This window comes from Gigantopelta aegis, chromosome 10 (genome assembly GCF_016097555.1).
Source record: "Gigantopelta aegis isolate Gae_Host chromosome 10, Gae_host_genome, whole genome shotgun sequence".
Classification (NCBI taxonomy): Eukaryota; Metazoa; Mollusca; class Gastropoda; order Neomphalida; family Peltospiridae; genus Gigantopelta; species Gigantopelta aegis.
This window is the reverse complement of record NC_054708.1, coordinates 7,763,114-7,785,105: the sequence shown is the minus strand read 5'-3', so window position 1 is coordinate 7,785,105 and position 21,992 is coordinate 7,763,114. Positions and strand designations below refer to the sequence as shown.

The following is a 21,992-nucleotide window of genomic DNA, read 5'->3' as shown; positions in this document are numbered from 1 at the left end:
TTTCGTTGGCAAAAACGGAACCAATTTAGCTAATATAACAACAAAACAACAAAAAGCTTTTCCCTTTAAAATGTATTGTCTTTATTAAGAGTTAAAAATATAAACAACGCAGGTTTTCTGAAAACATATGTGGACTTTATTTTTAAAATAACATATTTGTGATATTTGTATTTTTTTCACAGTTCTGTAAACTGTTTTATTTAACTCTTGAATTTATATATTGATGTTGAACATCACTTCAGTTTTACATTTACCTTAGTTTGACACCCAGTAGCCGATGTATGTTTCTAGTTAGGGTGTCGTTAAACAATAAACATTAATTCGTTCGTTCGTTCGTTCATTCATTCATGCATTCGTTCGTTCGTTTGTTCGTTCGTTCGTTCATTCATTCATGCGTTCGTTCGTTCGTTTGTTCGTTCGTTCGTTCATTCATTCATGCGTTCGTTCGTTCGTTCGTTCGTTCATTCATTCATTCATGCGTTCGTTCGTTCGTTCGTTCATTCATTCATGCGTGCGTGCGTTCGTTCGTTCATTCATTCATTCATTCATTCATTCATGCGTTCATGCGTTCGTTCGTTCGTTCGTTCGTTCATTCATTCATGCGTTCGTTCGTTCGTTCGTTCGTTCTTTCAATTATTCCTTTCGTTCGTTCGTTCATTCATTCATGCGTTCGTTCGTTCGTTCGTTCGTTCGTTCGTTCGTTCGTTCGTTCGTTCGTTCGTTCATTCATTCATTCGTTCGTTCGTTCGTTCGTTCGTTCGTTCGTTCGTTCGTTCGTTCGTTCGTTCGTTCGTTCGTTCATTCATTCATTCATGCTTTCGTTCGTTCGTTCGTTCGTTCGTTCGTTCATTCATGCGTTCGTTCGTTCGTTCGTTCGTTCGTTCATTCATTCATTCATGCGTTCGTTCGTTCGTTCGTTCGTTCGTTCGTTCGTTCGTTCGTTCGTTCGTTCGTTCGTTCGTTCGTTCATTCATTCATTCATTCATGCGTTCGTTCGTTCGTTCGTTCATTCCTTCATAAATTCATCCCTTCATTCACTATATCTCCCCATCATGGACATAAACATAAAATAAATTACGAATATAACTGAATATATCGTCGTGCATAAATTGTGATGATTCTGGTACCGTTTTAGCCATACATTTTTAAAATGTTTGGTTCCGTTTTATCAATATAGCCACATATTTTGGTGCTGTTTCAACCAACGCTAAGTTCCGTTTTGTCCAATTTGATTCCGTTTTCTCCTAGGGCCGTTTTGGCACCGTTCCTTTTTCGCTATAACAACGTATTAAAAGCTTATTCCAAATTCCAAACAGAGTACCCATCAACATATCATATTATTACTACCAATCAAAGACACTTCAGTGTTCTCTCCGTAAATTGGTCAAGTAGCTCCCTCCTCTTCAACTTTGACATGGTACTTTAGTCTTTAGTACATTGCAACCTACATCATTAGTATATCACACAACTTAGGTTGCACTATACCACATAAAATGCTCTCAGAGCATAACACAATATTAAAAGCTTATTTCCAGTTCCTAACAGTGTTTACATACTTACATCCAAATATCTAAAGTACTTGAACTTTAATTGGATGTAAGCACGGAAATATATATAAATGAAATGAAAACAAGAATCACTACACGCAAATATACCCATTAGCTTGAGTCATCGTGAATACCAGTAACAGCCCTTTAACGTCCGAACTCATCACTGATTTGGCTACTATTCGTCCCAGCCAGTACACCACACCACGACTGGTATTCCAAAGGCTGTGGTATGTGCTATCCTGTCTGTGGGATGGTGCATATAAAAGATCCCTTGCTGCTAATGGATATTTTAGCGGGTTTTCTCTCTAAGACTATAGGCCTATGTCAAAATTATCAAATGTTTGACATTCAATAGCCGATGATAAATAAATCAGTGTGCTCTAGTAGTGTCGTTAAACAAAACAACTTTAACTATCTCATAGGAGTGGGCACATTGGGCTACTATTCGTTCCAGCCAGTGCACAACGACTGGTTTATTAAAGGCCGTGGTATGTGTTATCCTGTCTGTGGGATGGTGATTATAAAAGATCCCTTGATTCTGATGGGAAAATGAAGCGGGAAACATAAATCAACGTACTCTAGTGGTGTCGTTAAACAAAACATAGGAATATACAAGTGTAACCAGGTGTTAAATTATAATTAATTATGAAAGATTTCAATTGAATATTAATTATAATATATTAAGTATTTTTAAAAACTAATTTGTAGGAGTCGATCTTTAAATATAAAATAGTTAAAGAAAGGTGTGTTGTCTATTTCATCTTTTGTGTTAGCAATGGTCATTGTTTATTGTGTTGGGTTTGTTAGTAGTTGTTAATTCACGTGCGACGATGACAGTTCACGCAAGACTGATGACTCGACACCGAGACATGCACTGCATGCTTTTGGACTACGCCCTTTTTAACTAGATTTTTCCTAATTGTCATCAGAAGCAGACAGTCCATACTACTGTATCAAATTATTCTGCAGAGAATAAGTGCTTAATTATTATATATATTTTTTAAACACTGCTGCATTTCAAGTGTCTGATCAAATAGACATTGTGGATGTCTGGTTTTTCCAATTGGCCTACAATAAAACATTGGAACCACAAGAAGTGTTGTCTTTACTTCTGCCCCGGGTTACACAAGTCCCAGGCGTTTGTGCCTTTTTGCAAATAACATTTCCCATTTTACCAATTTTAGAAACCTAATTATTTGGCCTAACAGACTGCGGCATCTGAGCTCTCTTATTCCGAACCCACCGCATCATCGGGCGTTACTAGTAGTGATCAGTGGTTTTCGAGGCTAACCCCCCCCCCCCACCCCCCAACCACCCCAAAACAAGCCGGTCTCTGGTCAGACCAAAGTTCAAGAACTGATGCGGCGATGCGACTTTTTTTTAAAAAGAAAAGAAAAAAAAGAAAAAGAGAGAGCATAAAATGGATTGCACAGAAAATTTGCGTATTTTAAGGGTTTTTTACGTCCTCCTCATCTGCCTTGGTCCATCCTCAATGGTCATGGTGCCCCCTCCTCTGCCTTGGTCCATCCTCAGTGGTCATGGTGCCCCCTCCTCTGCCTTGGTCCATCCTCAGTGGTCATGGTGCCCCCTCCTCTGCCTTGGTCCATCCTCAGTGTTCATGGTGCCCCCTCCTCTGCCTTGGTCCATCCTCAGTGGTCATGGTGCCCCCTCCTCTGCCTTGGTCCATCCTCAGTGGTCATGGTGCCCCCTCGTCTGCCTTGGTCCATCCTCAGTGGTCATGGTGCCCCCTCCTCTGCCTTGGTCCATCCTCAGTGGTCATGGTGCCCCCTCGTCTGCCTTGGTCCATCCTCAGTGGTCATGGTGCCCCCTCCTCTGCCTTGGACCATCCTCAGTGGTCATGGTGCCCCCTCCTCTGCCTTGGTCCATCCTCAGTGGTCATGGTGCCCCCTCCTCTGCCTTGGTCCATCCTCAGTGGTCATGGTGCCCCCTCCTCTGCCTTGGTCCATCCTCAGTGGTCATGGTGCCCCCTCCTCTGCCTTGGTCCATCCTCAGTGGTCATGGTGCCCCCTCCTCTGCCTTGGTCCATCCTCAGTGGTCATGGTGCCCCCTCCTCTGCCTTAGTCCATCCTCAGTGGTCATGGTGCCCCCTCCTCTGCCTTGGTACGCGAAATATTTTCTTTTGCATTTTCCATATAGCCAAGATGACTTTTATGACTTCGACTTTGGCCGCACATGTTTTTAAAACAAGCCATGCAGCATGCTACTCATTCAGAACAACATGACCTGTGTTAGTTAGAAATTAAACACAACTAATGGTCCAAGCCAACATATAGACCTTGCTTTAATGGACTATTTTAATAGTTTTAAGAGAAAGCAATGCAGTTTTTATTTACTAGGTGGGACCAGTAGTCTATGGGTTGAAGCTTTTCATTACAAGCACATTTCCCCGTTATTATTTGGACGATCTCTTAATTTTGTATTCAGCTAATGGCGAATACGAATTCAGCTATGATACAAGTCTCTGTTCAGTGCACCGAATATTCGAGAATATCATAACACTCCTAAGTTACTCCACTTCCATATAATGACAAAATTGTTCTAAAAGCTTTTTTTAATATTTTATCAATTAATATCAAAAACTACGAGCGAGTTTTAACGGTTCAGATGGGAGATGTTTGGCAACTAACCCCAAAATCTCAACGATAAAACCGTTATCCGCGATCAGTGAATGAATGAATGAATTAATGTTTAACGACACCCCAGCACGAAAAATACATCGGCTATTGGGTGTCAAACTATGGTAATTCAAAATATGAAGTGATTATCCGCGATCAAGACAGTATCTCTGCACATTGCAGAGTCGAATGGACATTTGAAAAAATAGTGAGTGATTCCATAAATATCTATCTAGTGCCTCGCCTATAAGAGGACAGCCACTCCCAAGGAGATCAATTACTGGACAATACATCTTTCCTGCACCGCCCAAAAGAGGACTGCCACTCCCAGACTAGTTTTCCAAATCAAGACTAGCATAGGACAGAGCTCACTGGAATAAAGATTTGCTGTGAAGACATGCACTCATGAATAACTATCAAAACTGATGATATCAGGTGTTTGCGATGAGGACATCCTACCCTACTGGTGGCTCCCGTTATGAGTGTGCCACCAAAATTGTTAAGTCTGTCACTTAATTAAAACGATGAAAAAAAAAGTACAAGATTTTTACCAAAGAGATGAAAAAGATGCACAAGTTCAAACCATGAAATAGCATCAGCCATCATTTTAGTCAGTGATGCATCGTATTTGGTAGATATAGTCTCCAAATGTCTATCAGAAAACATTTTGAATGCTCTTAGGAGTGCGTGGACATCGTAACCCTAATGGAACAACTTACTAGTATGTGCCAGAATGATATTTGGCAGTGTGTGAAACATGCATACAATGAGCATGCCCTGAGGTATCTTAGAAGTTGTAATATTTAGACATCAAAATCTGGAGCAGAAGGTATATTGCTCGACATAAGGGAAAATTGACTATTGGAAAATTGAAGTCATCCTCTTTGACATACAGCTTCGTTTGGAGACCTCTTAAGCATTCAACCTTAATGTCTGTTCCTATTTTTGAAGACAAATGTTGGATATGATCAAATTTTTGACATTCATAAAAATTATATATGTAGGTATTGAAGCACACATTCATGCTTCTTTTTAATTTACTAACCTTTTTTCAAGGTTATATATCACGGTCAAGGCCATATCCTCAAAATGCAGTATTTTGCATATATTTCCGTATTTTGAGGAAATGTGGCTGTGAATGGTGCGTATATTGCATTTTAAATAATAAGACTAACCATAATTATTATAAAATAAACAGGTAACATTTAATTTTATTCAGTTTCAAGGTCATACATAAAAGTTAAATCTATGTCCTAAAATAACGCATATTTTGCATGTGTTCTTATATGCTCACATCTATTCTTTGATAGTTAATGATAACAAGAGCAACATATCCAAATATCAGTAGTTTCATTTGATTATACAATCCTGAATTCGAACGCTGTAACATTGATTTTCGAATTTTATCATGTCACAACACTACTTATTGGAATTACATTGTACATTGGGGTAACAGCCGAGCCAAATAACCACGATATCAAAACGTAGTAACCTGATATTTGTTTTTATCATGCGACCGCTTTCAAGTTATATTTTTGTAATATGTTTCAGTCAAAAGCGGTATAGAAACTACTTCCCGAAGTTGGACAATAGCAGGTGCCCCAAAGCATCTTGGGAATGGCATAGCCAGCCTAAAATTTATGTGTTTTCAAATTTTAAATAAAATACTTTGATTATATTTCAAAGTCTGTTGTGTCACATTACAATTGTTGCACCCTTTTCTATGAAAATAAACTTAAGTTTATGTGTGACCTGAAGATCTACATCATTGGCTGCTAGTGACTCTGGCGTCAGACGCTGTTCCCAATGTAAACATTCTTTGCAGAAAGCTACTTGCGTTTTTGTTTCAAAATGCTTAAAACTACATTCCCTGGAATATTTTTATTATTTAAGCATATAGAACAGAAAATCCAATTACGTTTGGTGCATATATGACGCCGCACTCCGCATTGGTTTCACTACGCTGGCTTATCCAATCTAATTAAAATTAGTTCCACTATTACATGTGGATCTAACAGCAGCCAGTTGTAGCTCATGTCCACCAATCAAAACCTTACTTGCAGAATCATGCCAGTGATTTCAAAATAATTTGAAAATATTCCGAATTATCCTGAGGGTATACGATATGTTTCATGTGAATTACGAATGCCTTATTTAGACCAGTAGAACTAATTTTAATCAGATTGCTAACAACACTGCGTAGTCTCCAATGTCTAGGTAACAGTTCGTCTGTAAATAATAATTTAAATATTGACCAATCACACTTCGCCTTTTATAACGTTATTTGGGAGCATACAAATTCTAAAAATATCGGGCGAGTCTATTTCAGTGGCCGCAGTACAGCGAACCATGTCAATACGTACGGGATGGGTTATCAGTCTTCAGTTTTACATTAAAAATTATTTATTCATTTATAAAAAAACAACTAAATAAGTCTTCAGTTTTACATTACAAATTATTTATTTTATAAAATAAAACATGTTTTAAGGCATTCGTAATTTACACAAAACATGTCATATACCCTCAGGATAATTCGGAATGTTTTCAAATTATTTTTAAATCACTGGCATGATTCTGCAAGTAAGGTTGATTGGTGGACATGAGCTACAACTGGCTGCTGTTAGATCCACATGTAATAGTGGAGCTAATTTTAATTAGATTGCTGGCTTATCCAGGTCAAAAACAAAGCTAGTATTTTGAAAGTGGGACACTTTTGACGGGCTCGTACCGATCTCGGTTTTCATTTGCTTATCACAAGTATAGAATTCCCCAACAAGAGATCACGCGAGATTTCGCAATTTTTGAACAAATGTAACTGTCTTGATTGAGGGGTCGTCTCATATCTCCAAAACAGTGGTCGGTGAGTGAGGGATTTGCCTTGAAATTTCGACAGTGGCCAGCTGTTGGCATACGCGTTACATGTAAGGGGGTGTTACTAATTACGTAACGCTCTAGGGGTAGAGGAAGAGGGTACTGTGTTCGATTTACGTACCATTTTTCAAGACTATATGTTATATTTATTCATTACTTAGACCTAAAAAGGTGGGTTTTTTTAAATGCGCGGTGAGTCTAGGATCGATCCCCATCAGCGGGTATACAAAAAGACCATGGTATGTGATATCCAAGGCGCGTGTGCAGGGATTTCAGCGGGCTTGGGGTTATAGACTGTGTTGAGCGAAGTTTATATGGGGCCATGCTCCCCCATAAAATACATTTCAATTTTTTTTTAAGCTTGGGCAAGTAAGGGTTTCGACCTCCAATACCCTCCCCCTGCACATGCACCCGATTCCTCTCTAAGATTATATGTCAAAATTACCAAATGTTAGACATCCAACAGCAGATGGAAGGATAGGATATGTTTTATTTAACGACTCACTCAACACATTTTATTTACGGTTGTATGGGGTCGGATGATTATTACATCAATATGCTTTATCTCTGATGTCGTTAAACAAACCCCCCCCCCCCCCAACTTTACCCTTTCCAAACGAAATAATATTTATTTGAATTTGTCGATTTTAACACGTAAAATTAAGAAGTGAAAACGTTCATTGTCTACTTTAGTATATTTTATTTAAAAAATATATACATGATTAATGTGTTACTAGTATACAAACTAAACTTTGAAAGTTCTACTAACACTTTATAAAAGATCAATTCTGAAATAGGAAGGTACGACTGTCGATAATACGTTGTCAAGATCCAACCGGTTTGAACTAAAGACTCTAGTACCGTATCCTCAACCGAACGTTCTTCGTACAGCGCAAGATTTCTCTTTTAATTTTTTGAGACGAACCCTACAATTTGAAATCGGCAAACGCACGTGTTAACTGAAACTGACAACAGGCTGTCGTTTGTGCTTTGCCGAGCTATGGCGGCACAGGCGACGAATCAAGCGTATACGTTTGACGATATCCGTTCATAGCGAACACACACGACTTATTTAAAAGTGCATTTGAGCTTGTATTTCACATTTGTACATGATGTTATAATATGGTAACCAGATAATGTAACTTTAATTAAAAACACTGGCTAGTTTCGAATGGGAGTGAATAATGGAGAATTGACAAATAAGAGGTAATTTGACGTTACAGGAAGTGTAAATGTTGTATTTATTTATGCAGTTCAACAGTTATTGCTGTAAATGGATGTTTGAAAAATTAGAAAACGATCTATCTGAAAATTGAGCAAACATTCGTCATGCGCTTAACTCATTTCCTAGTGACATGATAACACTTCCTATAAAAAAAAAGTAGTATCGGAAATAGAATAAAAATGATTTTCGTCAATTATTTCTTTCATATTAAACTGACAAATAAATATTTAGTAAATACCTATTTAATGATACTGTACCTAATTTAGCATTTACTTGTTTGGACTCTCAATGATGTACAAGGGGGTGTTTACTCTTGAAATTAAAATAAAGATGTCAGTAAACAGGAGATTTGTGACCTTTATTGGAACAGACTATAACATATTTTGATGAATATGTGTCAATTTCCTAAAACAAACGTTTAATTTAAAACTGCAAGATAACTGATTATTTTGAATTGCAGCATAAATTATTAATTTTGACCAGCATATTTAGTGAATATAAATTCAATATAAATACAGTAGAAATGTACACAATCTTGCAACCACTTAAAGGTGCTATATCAGAAGTTATATGTGATCATTTGTTTGTCATAAAGATTCTCCAATAAAAATGTATTTTCTACTAGTAGATAAAATAATTTCCTATACTCTTAATTATGGGTAGGTGTAGTCTTTAAATGTTAAAGCAAAATTTAATAAAAACATGATTTGCAATAGCTGTCATTATGAGACTTTGAGATAGCACCTTTAATACCGGAAAGTAGATCACAAACTCAAAATGGTTATTCACAGTTTTGCTCAAAAGTTACTTATAAATGTCTACAGATATTTTGTTTTGGAGAGGAATAGGGGTAAACCATCATCAGAAACAGTCCCTCACATATTGAAACAACAATGAAATTGACATATGTTGACGAAACTTTGTTATAGTGTGTTCCAATAAAGTTCACAAATCACCTGTTTACTGACGTATTTCTTTTAATTTCAAGAGTAAACACCACCTTGTACATCAGTGAGAGCCAAAACAAGTAAATGCTAAATTAGGTAGACTATAATTAAATATATATTTACAAAATATTTACTGGTCTCTTTAATATGTAAGAAATAATCGATGAAAATAATTTTTATTCTATTTCCGACAGCACTTTAGTGACATGATAACACTTCGAATTATCAGGTAGGGGTTATCAGGTCGATAGGAAGCATGGTTGCATGATAAAAACATATATTAGATGCCTTTTCTACTACTACTACTACCATTTTCCCACGTGGTGGTAATAATACTAATTCGAGATGAAGGATCAGTGGGCTGACCCCACCTTATATTGTACTGATAATGTTATTTCACTACATTATGTTAAAGACAGAGCTAGTTATCACGAGTAACAGTGTGTGGTAATACAACGCTGTATGCAGTCAAAACGTACCAAAGCGGAAGAAAAGTAATGCATTTTAGGGCCAAAATGCAAGTTTGTTGGAGAGTGAACATTAGACATTCTTTCCATTCAAGCCATGAAACACATTACATGTACCTAAACTAGATACTAAGTGTACCGGTATTTCATTTAAAGAAACTTGGCTGTTTATTTAGTCAAAATAATAATCTTAATAGAGTCTTCATGTTCTTTCAACTTGAATGAACGAAGGATGCACTGAACATATTTTATTTACGGTTATATGGCGTCAGACATATGATTACGGACCACACAGATATTGAAAAAGGAAAATCATTTGCCACCACACAGTGGACTGTCCTTTCGATTAGTAGCATGGGATCTTTTAAATGCACCATCCCACGGACAAGACATCATATACCACGGCCTTTGTTATACCAATTGTAGAGCACTGACTGGCATTTAATGCATTTTGCTAGACGAGTGTTGTGCTACAGTTAAGAGTCTTCACCACAATCTAAACTGAAATGAACTCTTTAGACACATATGCAAACAAAGGACTGGGGAGATTCTAACACATTAAATGTATTTGACCAAACCTTTGACAACAACCTAATCTGTCTTTTCACAAAAACACCAGTGAGGATGTTATGAAAAAGCCCAACAAAAACAAGACTTTCTATCAAAGACATGAAGTTTATATTTAAAAACTGATGCTTGATCAGGATACATTTGGTAAACTATAGGGAATTTTACACAAATTTGTAATTCAACTGATCCAGGTTAATAGTTATACAGACTAACAACAGAAGGACAGAAAGTGTTACACAGAATCCTCAGAGAAAAATATAAAATACATAGAAATATTCATCCCAATATTTACATTAAAATAGCAGCCTTTTTTGTCAATAAGGAATTGCAAGTCACATCGAGCTATTTCTCGTTCCAGCCAGTGCACCACGACTTGTATATTAAAGGCCGTGGTATATGTTATCCTGTGTTCTGTGGGATGGTGAATGTAAAAAATCCCTTGCTACTAATGGAAAAGTGTAGCGGGTTTCCTCTCTAAGACTATATGTCAAAATTACGGAATGTGCTCTACTGGTGTCATTAAACAAAACCCCCTTTTCACATTCAAACTGTGACGTCACGTTATAACATGTTGGTGACCCGTATAGAATTTTGCAATAATATATATTTATAAATAGTAAAAGAAAAATGAAATTATTTGATATATATTTATTGTGGGCATGTAATGTAAGGTATAATCTTTGTATTTCACAAAACAAATTAATAAATATTTTTTGTCATTAACAACTTTGAGACCATCCCTTTAATAAGAAATACTAATTGAACGAGCTTCCGGTAAATACTAATATTTAAGAAAACCCCCATAAGAACATTCATTGGGCATGTAATGTAAGGTATAATCTTTGAGACAATCCCTTTAATAAGACATAACAATTGAATGAGCTTCCGGTAAATACTAATATTTAAGAAAACCCCCATAAGAACATTCATTGGGCATGTAATGTAAGGTATAATCTTTGAGACAATCCCTTTAATAAGACATAACAATTGAATGAGCTTCCGGTAAATACTAATATTTAAGAAAAACCCCATAAGAACATTCATTGGGCATGTAATGTAAGGTATAATCTTTGAGACAATCCCTTTAATAAGACATAACAATTGAATGAGCTTCCGGTAAATACTAATATTTAAGAAAACCCCCATAAGAACATTCATTGGGCATGTAATGTAAGGTATAATCTTTGAGACAATCCCTTTAATAAGACATAACAATTGAATGAGCTTCCGGTAAATACTAATATTTAAGAAAACCCCCATAAGAACATTCAGTGGGCATGTAATGTAAGGTATAATCTTTGAGACAATCCCTTTAATAAGACATAACAATTGAATGAGCTTCCGGTAAATACTTATATTTTTGGTCATTAACAATTTTGAGATTACCCCTTTAATAAGAAATACAAATTAAATATTAATACATCAGAAACAACAACAACAACAAAACTCATTCAGTGTGAAATATTTTATTTTAAAAAGTCGTAAACTTACAATAATGAAACCCTAAATAAAGAGCACCGCACGTACAACACAGAACAAGGTAAGTATTAATAAACTTGCGAATTGCTTGGAAAAGATACAGAATGTTAACAGTACGAACACTTATATAATATTGTCTGAAAAGCAATGCTGTACCGCGACGCATGTTAAAACAGCAATCGTAAAATAAGCTTTGCTTTTTATTTGTTAAATTCGCTGTCTACTACAGTACTAAACTACATACATTATAATAGATGTAAGTTCAATACATCAGTAATTGCTCCGTAATTGATACGAAAATAACAATATCGTTATTAGTATAGCTGGCAAGTCTGTACATATTATGAGAAAATAAAAATAAAATAAAAACAAAGTATAGATTTGTTTTAAAAATAGCTCTAACTATACGCGTATACATGTACTGCGTCTACAACGTCGAGAAAATATATTATAGCTATGTACCTATCTGGAACACGAATAGAAGACTACTGACACAAGGCCAGACAAACGTGATGACGTAGATTCCAGGACTGACATCGTTTGTACCGTGGCCCAACACCATTGTTTAAAATGTCAAAAATATATCGCTGCCATTCCGAGATATAAACAGGAAATGTTTTCGTTATTTTGTCTTCACAACCTCTGATTAAATACAATATGAACAAAGAAAGACATTGTGGTACGATGTTGCCATGATTCGAACAGGCTTAAAATTGTCGAAAACGTTATTTCGTTAGTTTTCTCAACATACCATGAGAATCACTTCTAGGGCCTATTTCACACAGCTCTCTAAGGCAGCGATGTATCATCTTTAGATGATTTAACTTCTTTTTTTTTGCACTGTACTGTGAGATCGCAAAGTTGCGAGGTTTTAGCGAATTAGGCCCCACTACTGTTAAAAGAGTTCTGTCACGCTCACAAATGTGGAATAGCAACAACTGTAATTTTTCGTAACTCGGTTGTATTCTTCAATCTAAAATAACCTCTCGAAATAGCATAAAGCTGTCGTTAAAGTGCTTTCCTAAAACAAAACCACTCACGCTTGGACACTTTAACAGTGCGTTTAGATCAACCCTCGCTATGCAATGACTTCAATTCATTAAAAGTGGACTGAAATACATTTGCAAAAACATCCCCTCGTTTTCTAACCGTGTCACTATAAATAAGCAAGGTGTTAGAACATAACAGTAAATACGCCGATGACTGATTGCTATGCACAATGAAAATATTTTCTTTTCTTTTTAATAAAGTGAAGAAAAAAAAAGAATGGTTATGTTCATTATGTTTGGTGTTTGTTTAAAATCGTATTATTCATGGTATGTTGACAAATATCCAACGAGTACACTGAAGCCCACAACCAGCTGCCTACATTGTACAGCACGATAGTTCGTGTTAACGTCCCAGTAACAACAATAATGCGTGCCAGTATAGTGACGAGTATGCCCAATACGTTAACGAAAGTGTCAAACAAGCACCCACCCCACCCACCATACCCGGGGATACCAGACGTACACTGTATCTTTATTCACAAGAATCAAAAAAAAAAAAAAAAAAGGGAAGAAAAAGAAAAGAACCCAGCAATATGTTATCTTACAGCAGCCACTGTGTCCCAGTCGGCCTATTTCACGATTCTGCTGTCTATACCTCTAAGATGCTACGGGTTGAGCACCATAATCAGAAAGTCTTTTACCAGTACAGTCTAAGCGCGGTTTATAGGATACTATCAGAAGCCAAAATAATAATAATAATAGAAGTAATAATAGTAACAATAAGACTACAAGCTACGATCTGTGAGCCGAGTGGACAGGTGGCAGCCGATAGTTCGCTCTATGCTAATTGGTCTTGGAATGGTGGCAGATCCTCGTCTTTGGAATCAGTTTAACCTGATCTGGGGATCTTCACGATGCAGGTGGCCTTTTCCTGTTGGAAGAAATAACACACAACACATTACAAACACTGATAACATAGACACAGAGGATAGAATAATTACAAATACTGTTAATGAACACACAGAAATACTCAATATCAAAGCCGTGATATGTGCTATCCTATCTTTGGCATAGTGCATATAAAATAACCCATGCTACTAATGGAAAAATTTAGCGGGTTTCTTCTCTAAGACTATATGTCAAACTCAGCAAATGTTTGACATCCAATAGCCGATGATTAAAATAAATCAATGTGCTCTAGTGGTGTCGCTAAACAAAACAAACAGAAATACTCAACTGACAGTATTTGCGCGCCAAATGGATAGATATAATCAGAATTGGAATGCATTATGTGAATACAGATTTCTGTTTAAACTCTTAGTCTACGTGATAATGTTTCTTAGAAAGCGATATTCTAAATTATAGTATTTAGCAGTTCCTTCATAAAATGCTGGACCTCAGACGACTACGTGTTAATATTTTAAGCCCTTAATATAAACAATGATCGGAATCCATTCATACGGAATGAAACTACTACTATATATTTTATTAGAGCCATAAGCTGTATTAAGACTATAATCGACCCCCGCCCATCACCTCGTATTCTCTACTATGTTCTAGAATCTAACCCCTGTTGCCGTGTTGTGTGGATCACTACTTACAGGTGGCATACTACCAAAGACGAAATTTCCGTGTCAAAGTTCGAGGTGTAGCGTCAAATATTTACGGAGTAAAAACAGCTGTGGCTGTGATTGGTAGCAATATGTGACATTGATTATTTGTGCAAATACTATTATCCATTGGCAATAAATAAATAAACTTTTATTTGTTACACAGTTGTTATGCAGTATACACCAGACGTTGAAACTAATGCAGGGTACCCCCGCCCCCCCCCCCCCCCCCCCCCGTAAAAGGAACAGCAATTTTCAGCAAAAATTACGCTTGCTAATAGAAACATTAATTAAATATCTAAAATGGTATATGACCTGCTCCCTCCCATTTTCTTGCAGGTAGATTAAATATGAGGTGCCACACTTTTTAATGGCGTACTGCCTGGATCTGTTGATATATATATATATATATATATATATATATATATATATATATTAGGAATTTATTTGGTCTATTGGAACCTACAACGTTCTGGCTATCGAGCAGATATATGTTTGTCAGCTCCTCGGCCAGGCTCCACAGGTCGATTTCTGCGGTGTCGGAATCACGTGACTTGCTCTTGCTGCGGTTTCCGGTTATGCTATATATCTGCAAATACATTGGATTCATTCAGTTATGCTACATGTCGATATACGATACGCCGTTTTGCAAAGATTTTAAACAACTATCTAAAAATAAAAAAGATGAGAAAGAAAAGAAAGGAAAAGCCAACAAAACACACGAACTTTGAAATAAAACTTTTGTTTTGGTTGTAATTTTTCAAACAAACTGGTTTGAATTTTGTTTTAACTTTCGCTTTACTTGGATTTATAGGAAATATGATCTAAGTGAAACTGTTATTGGAAACCAGCTAATGTTTAGAATGCATATAATTTAAGCAATATCATACTTCAAAGATCAGATTAATTTGAATGTGTATGTGTATGTGTATTTGATGGTGTGAAGTATATAATATGTTTAAATATATTGTTTATACACGTGGATATGTGTAAATGAGTGTGTTGCGTTGTATATGTATTGTGATCTGTGTGTGTGTGTGTGTGGTTCTGTTGTATTATGTGTGTGTGCGCGTATGTGTTGTGGTGTGTGTTATGGTGTGAGTGGTGTGTTATGTGTGTGCGTGCGTACGTGTGTGTGTTCGCGCGCGTACGTTGGTGTTCGGGTGTGTAATATTTAAAGTAAATTAATAAAACGTGGCTCTCACCTTAAACTTCTGTCCAGGTTTCAAAATCAAACCATCTGGGAACTTGTACTCGAACGGATGGGGCTTATTGTCTAAGACCCTTTTGATTTTCCATCCACTCAAATTCACTTCCTGAAAAATAAAACGCATTATCATATTGATGTGGAATGTGTGTGTGTGTGTGTGTGGGGGGGGGGGGAGGGGGTGTGTAGCGACATGAGGTGGAATACCAAGGGAACTTTGGGGGAGGTTTGGATGGGGATCGTAAAAAAAACAAGAGAAGAAAATTAATATATAATAAAATTATAACTATCGCAAAATTTAGGGGGGGGGGGGAGGCCTGGGTCCCTGCCCCCCTAGATCCGCCTATGGTTTCAGACTGTCGACTGTCACAACGAAGTTGGCCAACTCGACGTTTGGGTTGTAATTTCTGGAGTTACGCTCAGATTAACAAGTATCAAGTCGTTGGAGTTAAATACTATGAGAATCGAGTTGTAAGAGCGCTCAGACTAGCAACTGGACAGTCGTAGAAGGCGTGAGAGCAGAAAATTGATCAACTTTGTCGTGGCAGTTGGTAGTCTTAGCCTAGCATAAGTTGATAATTGTAGCCGTAACTATTACAATAGCTAACGATTTGTGCCCTATCCGTATCGTGATCCATATCCGTGTATGTGTCAACACAGCTGAAAGTGCTATGTTAAAGTTACAATAATGTCGATTCCCACCAAAAATATTAAAACAATTTTGCTTTGAAACATATATATATATATATATATATATATATATATATATATGTATATATATATATATATATATATATAAGGGGGAATCTTAAGTGTGTCACACCCATTAACTAGTGACGTCACTGTTTTATGCGCACACATTCAACACACTAAGTTTACCCAGAATGTTTTACGGTTAACTGACAACAGAGACAAAGATGGTGACCATGCCATATTTAGCCACAAATTATTCGGGAAACCCCTCTTGTCGTTCAGTGCAAGACTTGTTAAAAATAGTACTCTACAGTTAATTATTGAACGATTATGAGTGGGATCGATTAATTTGTAGTTATTTATTACTAATAAATATGAAAATAACGAAATATTGAAGTTTCAACGAAACGTTACCGGTGTGCCTCCTCGTGTGTTTCCGTTATGTTCGATGGTGATGTAGCGTCCCTGGGTGTCGACCTCGTTGAAGGCGATGGCTCCACGACACGACCTCTGAATCGTCATCTTCCTCTCGGATGAGCTCATACCTAGAACAAGTAAGCATTAGACACTGTAGATCTCCTGTTCTATACGGGATTCTAGTTAATACTGTCCATATGTCTCCCACCTGGTTATTCGTGGAATCATTTACACAGAGGTCAGTAAAAAGTATTCCCCTTTAGTGACAATGTAACGAACATGTTGTTTTCGGGGAAACGAGTCTATTTAATTTGTTAAAGGAGAAGGAAAAAATTAAAGAACGAAGATGATAACCGTTTTTGAACATAGTATCAAACGTCCATCATTACGCTCGTTTTAGGATTTTGATAAGATAGTTTTAGATATTAATTGTTTTTACTAAAACCAATGGTCGAATTTCTGCAGTAATTTGTACTTGAGGAAATGTTTCTGCCTTATTGGTGTCAATTATTTAAATGCACACTTTTTTGGTTCCTTAAGACTATTGTGTTAAAATGCATGCAAGCCGTTGACGTAATGCTTTATACATCAAGAAATATGTTTAATAAAATTGACGCATAATACACCAACTACACATCTGTAAGATGTATAATGTCATGCATATTTTCATGCAGTTTAGTTTCTTGTTTTTCATGCACACATACATTTGCACTGGCTGTATGTAACCACATTTATAAGGTCATAACATCAACGGCTTCAAGTAAACATTTATGATGTCTCTAATCTAGAGATAATGGACAAACAGACAGACAGTAACATACAAAATATACCATTAAAACATATCATACAGGTGACTCTTTATAGAGACACTATGTACACTTAAAAAACACACATTCATGAACAAGACGAACAACTGGTTTACTTCACTATTTAGTTATCGTCTGCTGAAACATAATGATATTCTTTAAATGTATGAACAAATTTATCCTTGCCCTAAGCACCAACCCCGTAATAAAAACCTGCTTGCCACGGGCCATCGGCAGCACAAACATGCAGACGACACACAGACATGCAGACGACACACAGACATGCAGACGACACACAGACATGCAGACGACACACAGACATGCTGTAGCTTAAGTATTAGTTTTGAAAAGCTCTTTTGTTAGAATCGTTGACATCAAGAATAGGTAGGCCTATTTTACTGAAGGAATAAGCTAGTATAGTTGGTTTTCAATTAAATTTGTAAATGATTTAAAATACAATATAACCATGTACTAAAAAAAACTATTTGAAGGAAAACACAGGGGTCGAAATTGGCTAAATGTGTGTCGGACATTCGGTCCGAAAAGATATAAAATGTACCGGCCTGAATCAAAAGCATCCGGACCAAACATGAATTACAAAAACTAATATGTGAATATAAAGGTAAAATAAATGTTGGCCCGACGGGACGACAGTCAAAAACATCTCCCGGTCGGGACGACAGCTCAAAAGATCTCTCTGTCGGGACGACAGTGTTTCCACCTCTGAATTAAACACTATAGTATAGATAGGATTCTGATCTTTTAATAACAAATGCTAGAAAACATATTATGAAGAGAACTTTTAAAACTCTAGTATTAAGAAACCAAGCTACAAAAATGTCTACTATTCAAAAAGTATTAAAGAAAAAACTTAATGTTTCTACTTTTTAAAACTATTGAAAACGTCGTTTCATCTGTTTCAACTGATCTATCTAACTATTGCAAAATACTAAAACAATGGAATAATAAAAATAAAAAAAATTACTAGAAAAATGTTATGACACTGAACATAAACAACTAATGTTTTATTAGGGTTCATGATGCGGTTTTCACTAGAATTGTATTAGAAAGCAACAAGCATTCAGCTAGATTTCTCCAGCTTACATTTACTGCAGCCGTCTGCGACAACGGGGGGGGGGGGGGGGGGGGGGGGGGGGGGGGGGGGGGGGGGGGGGGGGGGGGGGGGGGGGGGGCGGGGGGGGGGGGGGGGGGGGGGGGGTGGGGGGGGGGGGGGGGGGGGGGGGGGGGGGGGGGGGGGGGGGGGGGGGGGGGGGGGGGGGGGGGGGGGGCAAGTATGTAATTCACTATTCAGAGTTCTTTCCCTTTAATTGCTCGCCATCTCTGGCAAAAAGCTAAGAGCGTTCGACAACCATCGGATGTGTTCAAATTTTGATCTTCAACTTGAGCTAATTTATTATTATCATTTATTGATAATGAACATGTTTTAATAAAAAAAATTCACTCATATACCAAAGTCATTTTGAGATGCATGCATGCACATTTAAAAAAAAATTTTTTTTAATAGAAAATAGAATACATCAGATTGTTGCCGAATATCGCAGGGAATTTCATGCTAGGAACAATATTCAATCATCCTTACCTCCTCGATGATCCATACCTAGTGAAATCAAACGACAAAACTGTTACCTTGTCCAAACTCGTATTTTTGTACCAGATAGCCAATAAATAATTATACACTATTACTGCACCCACTTACCAATAACTGAACCGTTAAAACAGTTATTAGCGAAAAGTGAGCGTATCTGGTTCCATTGGTTCTGTTCGTGACGAGAATCCGAAACAGCCGAACTGTATGCGAAGCTATAGGACGTTGACGTAATTTACGTCAGGGCTTAGGAAGTTTCCTTCAAATACTGTACTGAATCTGAGGTGGCTTTTTTGTTTATCTTTAGTACCATGATACGCATCTAAAAATGTGAGGATAATGGAAACGAATACGAGTTTAAATTCTTAAACTTGCATACAGAACTGAACTTATGAATTGGGTAGTGGAAAGAAGGTACATAAAGAGTTACTTTCTTGGACTTGATGATCGTCTTAGGAATGTTGGTACTTTCTAGGAAAAAAAATCTTAATGTTTGTCCAAATAAACTTTATAAAAGGGTTTCTTTAACAACAGTTTTCTTGATGTTTTTTTTTTTTTTTTACATAAATAGATTTCGTCGTATGCATTCGATACGGGGGATCTGGGGTAGGAATTGTGGATCCTTTTTTGGTTTTCAAACAATCTAAAAATTTCACAGTTCGTTTTAAACAATAAGTGGAAGACAGCGATAACAGCCTCTTTATATGAAGCTAGATGACGCCACCTCTCTCCAGCACTGTTAAGTCCCGATCGTTTGTCTCGTGTTGATGTTAGTTGCTTCCTCAGACTTAATGATAGTCATAAACATATGTTGTACTTTTCGGTAAGGAAATGTTTAGTGCTTAGCCAAATGATCTTTATAAAATGGATCTTTAAAAACAGTTTTCCATAAATAGTACATTTCTTTTCTCCTTCCCTTTTTATTAAAACGGGAAACAATTCAACGTCTAGAGAATTCTTTTCGTGTGCACTTACTGTCGCCATATTATAGTATGATATATAAAATCATGAAGCATGCTAACAAGTTTTGTTTAATTTTGCAATTAATATGTAAATTATATGGTATCAATATGTTAAATGGCTCCACATCATCTGTGAGTCTGGGCTATAAAGTGTTTTGAATGTTGACAATCAGACGATACCTGTGTTTGTTAAACAGCCAGGTATAGCATTTAAACACCATCGATGTAGAACACACACGTGAGACCTGAAGCAACTAGCTTACGACGTCATCAATTTATCTAAACGACAAAACCGTTATCCGTTATCAAGACCATATTTCTGCACAATCCAGTCGAATGGACACTTGGTAAAATAGTTGTTGATTCCATATTTCTCTATCCAGTGCCTCGTCTATGGGAGGACAGCCACTCTCAAGGAGATCAATTACTGGACAATACATTAAAATAAACATGTACGATTGTCACTGATGCGTAGAAGTATAGGATGCACTGAGTTAGACATGGTCACGCATGACGTAATCACTGTTCTGAACGTGGTTCAGGGGCACGTTGTAATTATTCCATATCTCACGGAGTTTGTTTCGCGTGCTATGTATCTTGGCTGTCATTACGTGTCCCGCTTCACTACCAAAACAAAGCAGAACGAGTCTGGACTTAATGAGAAATGGACTGTCAAAAACAACAACGTTAGTTTCACCTTCGTGTAGAGCACCAGTCAAATATCTGTTTGTGGAAAGACAAAAACCGATGCTATTTTATTGCTTCTAAATTTTCCTGGTAATTGTATTAGTGGAATGATATTTTGGTGAAATAACTATAGTATTTGTGTCTTACGGATATCTAAAAGAGTTGATTCCTTTCCACTGAAAACATAAAAAGGGTGGGATCTAGCTCAGTCAATAGAGCGCCCGCCTGAGGTGCTTTCGTCGTAGGATCGAATTATCTCAGTGGACCCGTCTCTGATTGGGTTTCTTCCCGTTCCAACCAGTCCACCATGGCTGGTATATCAAAGGCCGTGGTATGTGCTGTCCTTTCTGTAGGAAAGTGCATATGAAAGATCCCTTACTACTTTCAACTCTAAGACTATACGTCAGAATACTACATACAATAGCCGATATGACATCCAATAGCCGATATGACATCCAATAGCCGATGATTAATAAATCAGTGTTCTGCAACTTTTTGAAAACATAAAATAATACACCACTTCATAATATTTTTTTAATTCAAACTGTTTATTATTATTATTATTATTGTTGTTGTTGTTGTTGTTGTTGTTGTTGTTGTTGATTTGTTGTTTGTGTTATTGTTAGATTTATTATTACAGAAATTTGGTAGAAAAGATAGCTGTTTTAAACAAATACATATTGAAATTTCCCAGAATTCCAGTTCTACTATACTCTGTATACAAAATAAAATACCTATACACGCCCATGTTTAATTTATGGAGTATTTACTCTGGTCAGTAACCGACTTTAAAAGTAATTTCCAGCATGCAATGTAGGCTATAATGCGACGTCAAACAATGTCTAATCTCACAAAATATGTCACGAACAAATCCGAGTATTTTTCAAGTCTTTAAATTGTATACACTAATACATGATAGCGTAATTTGTAATTCACGTAAATTAACTATATAATAGTGTTACTGTATATATGCTAGTCTTGTTTGACACCCAGTAGCCAAATTATTATTTTTATTGTGCTTGTGTATCGTTAATAATTCACTCATAATTATGCTAGGCCAAAACCATTATAGTTCATATGGTTCGAATATGAAAGTAGTTTTATTTTGTCACTGCAGTCACTTTACGCAGTATAAATAGACCGAATAATAATTGATTGTCTTTTAAATGTATAATTTTATTTCGTAATTTTTCTTATATTAAGTTTAATATTTATAAACTATCCAATATTAAAAGTAGGTTTTAAAAATATGCATTCTACAAAATCCAGA

General features: G+C 36.6%; 1 protein-coding gene across 2 annotated transcripts in view; it reads right to left on the bottom strand.

Moving 5' to 3' along the window:
- Positions 1-11,716: 11,716 nt before the first annotated feature.
- The window catches only part of LOC121383288 (non-neuronal cytoplasmic intermediate filament protein B-like), a 28,877-nt gene continuing 18,601 nt past the window's right edge, over positions 11,717-21,992 (bottom strand). The window contains exons 8-12 of one of the 2 annotated variants that reach the window (XM_041513208.1): positions 19,068-19,085; positions 16,659-16,789; positions 15,550-15,660; positions 14,811-14,933; positions 11,717-13,665 (exon numbers count right to left, since the gene is read on the bottom strand). In XM_041513208.1, coding sequence (XP_041369142.1) covers positions 13,624-13,665; positions 14,811-14,933; positions 15,550-15,660; positions 16,659-16,789; positions 19,068-19,085 — 425 coding nt within the window. In that variant the 3' untranslated portion in view covers positions 11,717-13,623. The remainder of the gene's footprint in view (positions 13,666-14,810; positions 14,934-15,549; positions 15,661-16,658; positions 16,790-19,067; positions 19,086-21,992) is intronic. The other variant, XM_041513210.1, reaches the window with a different exon arrangement.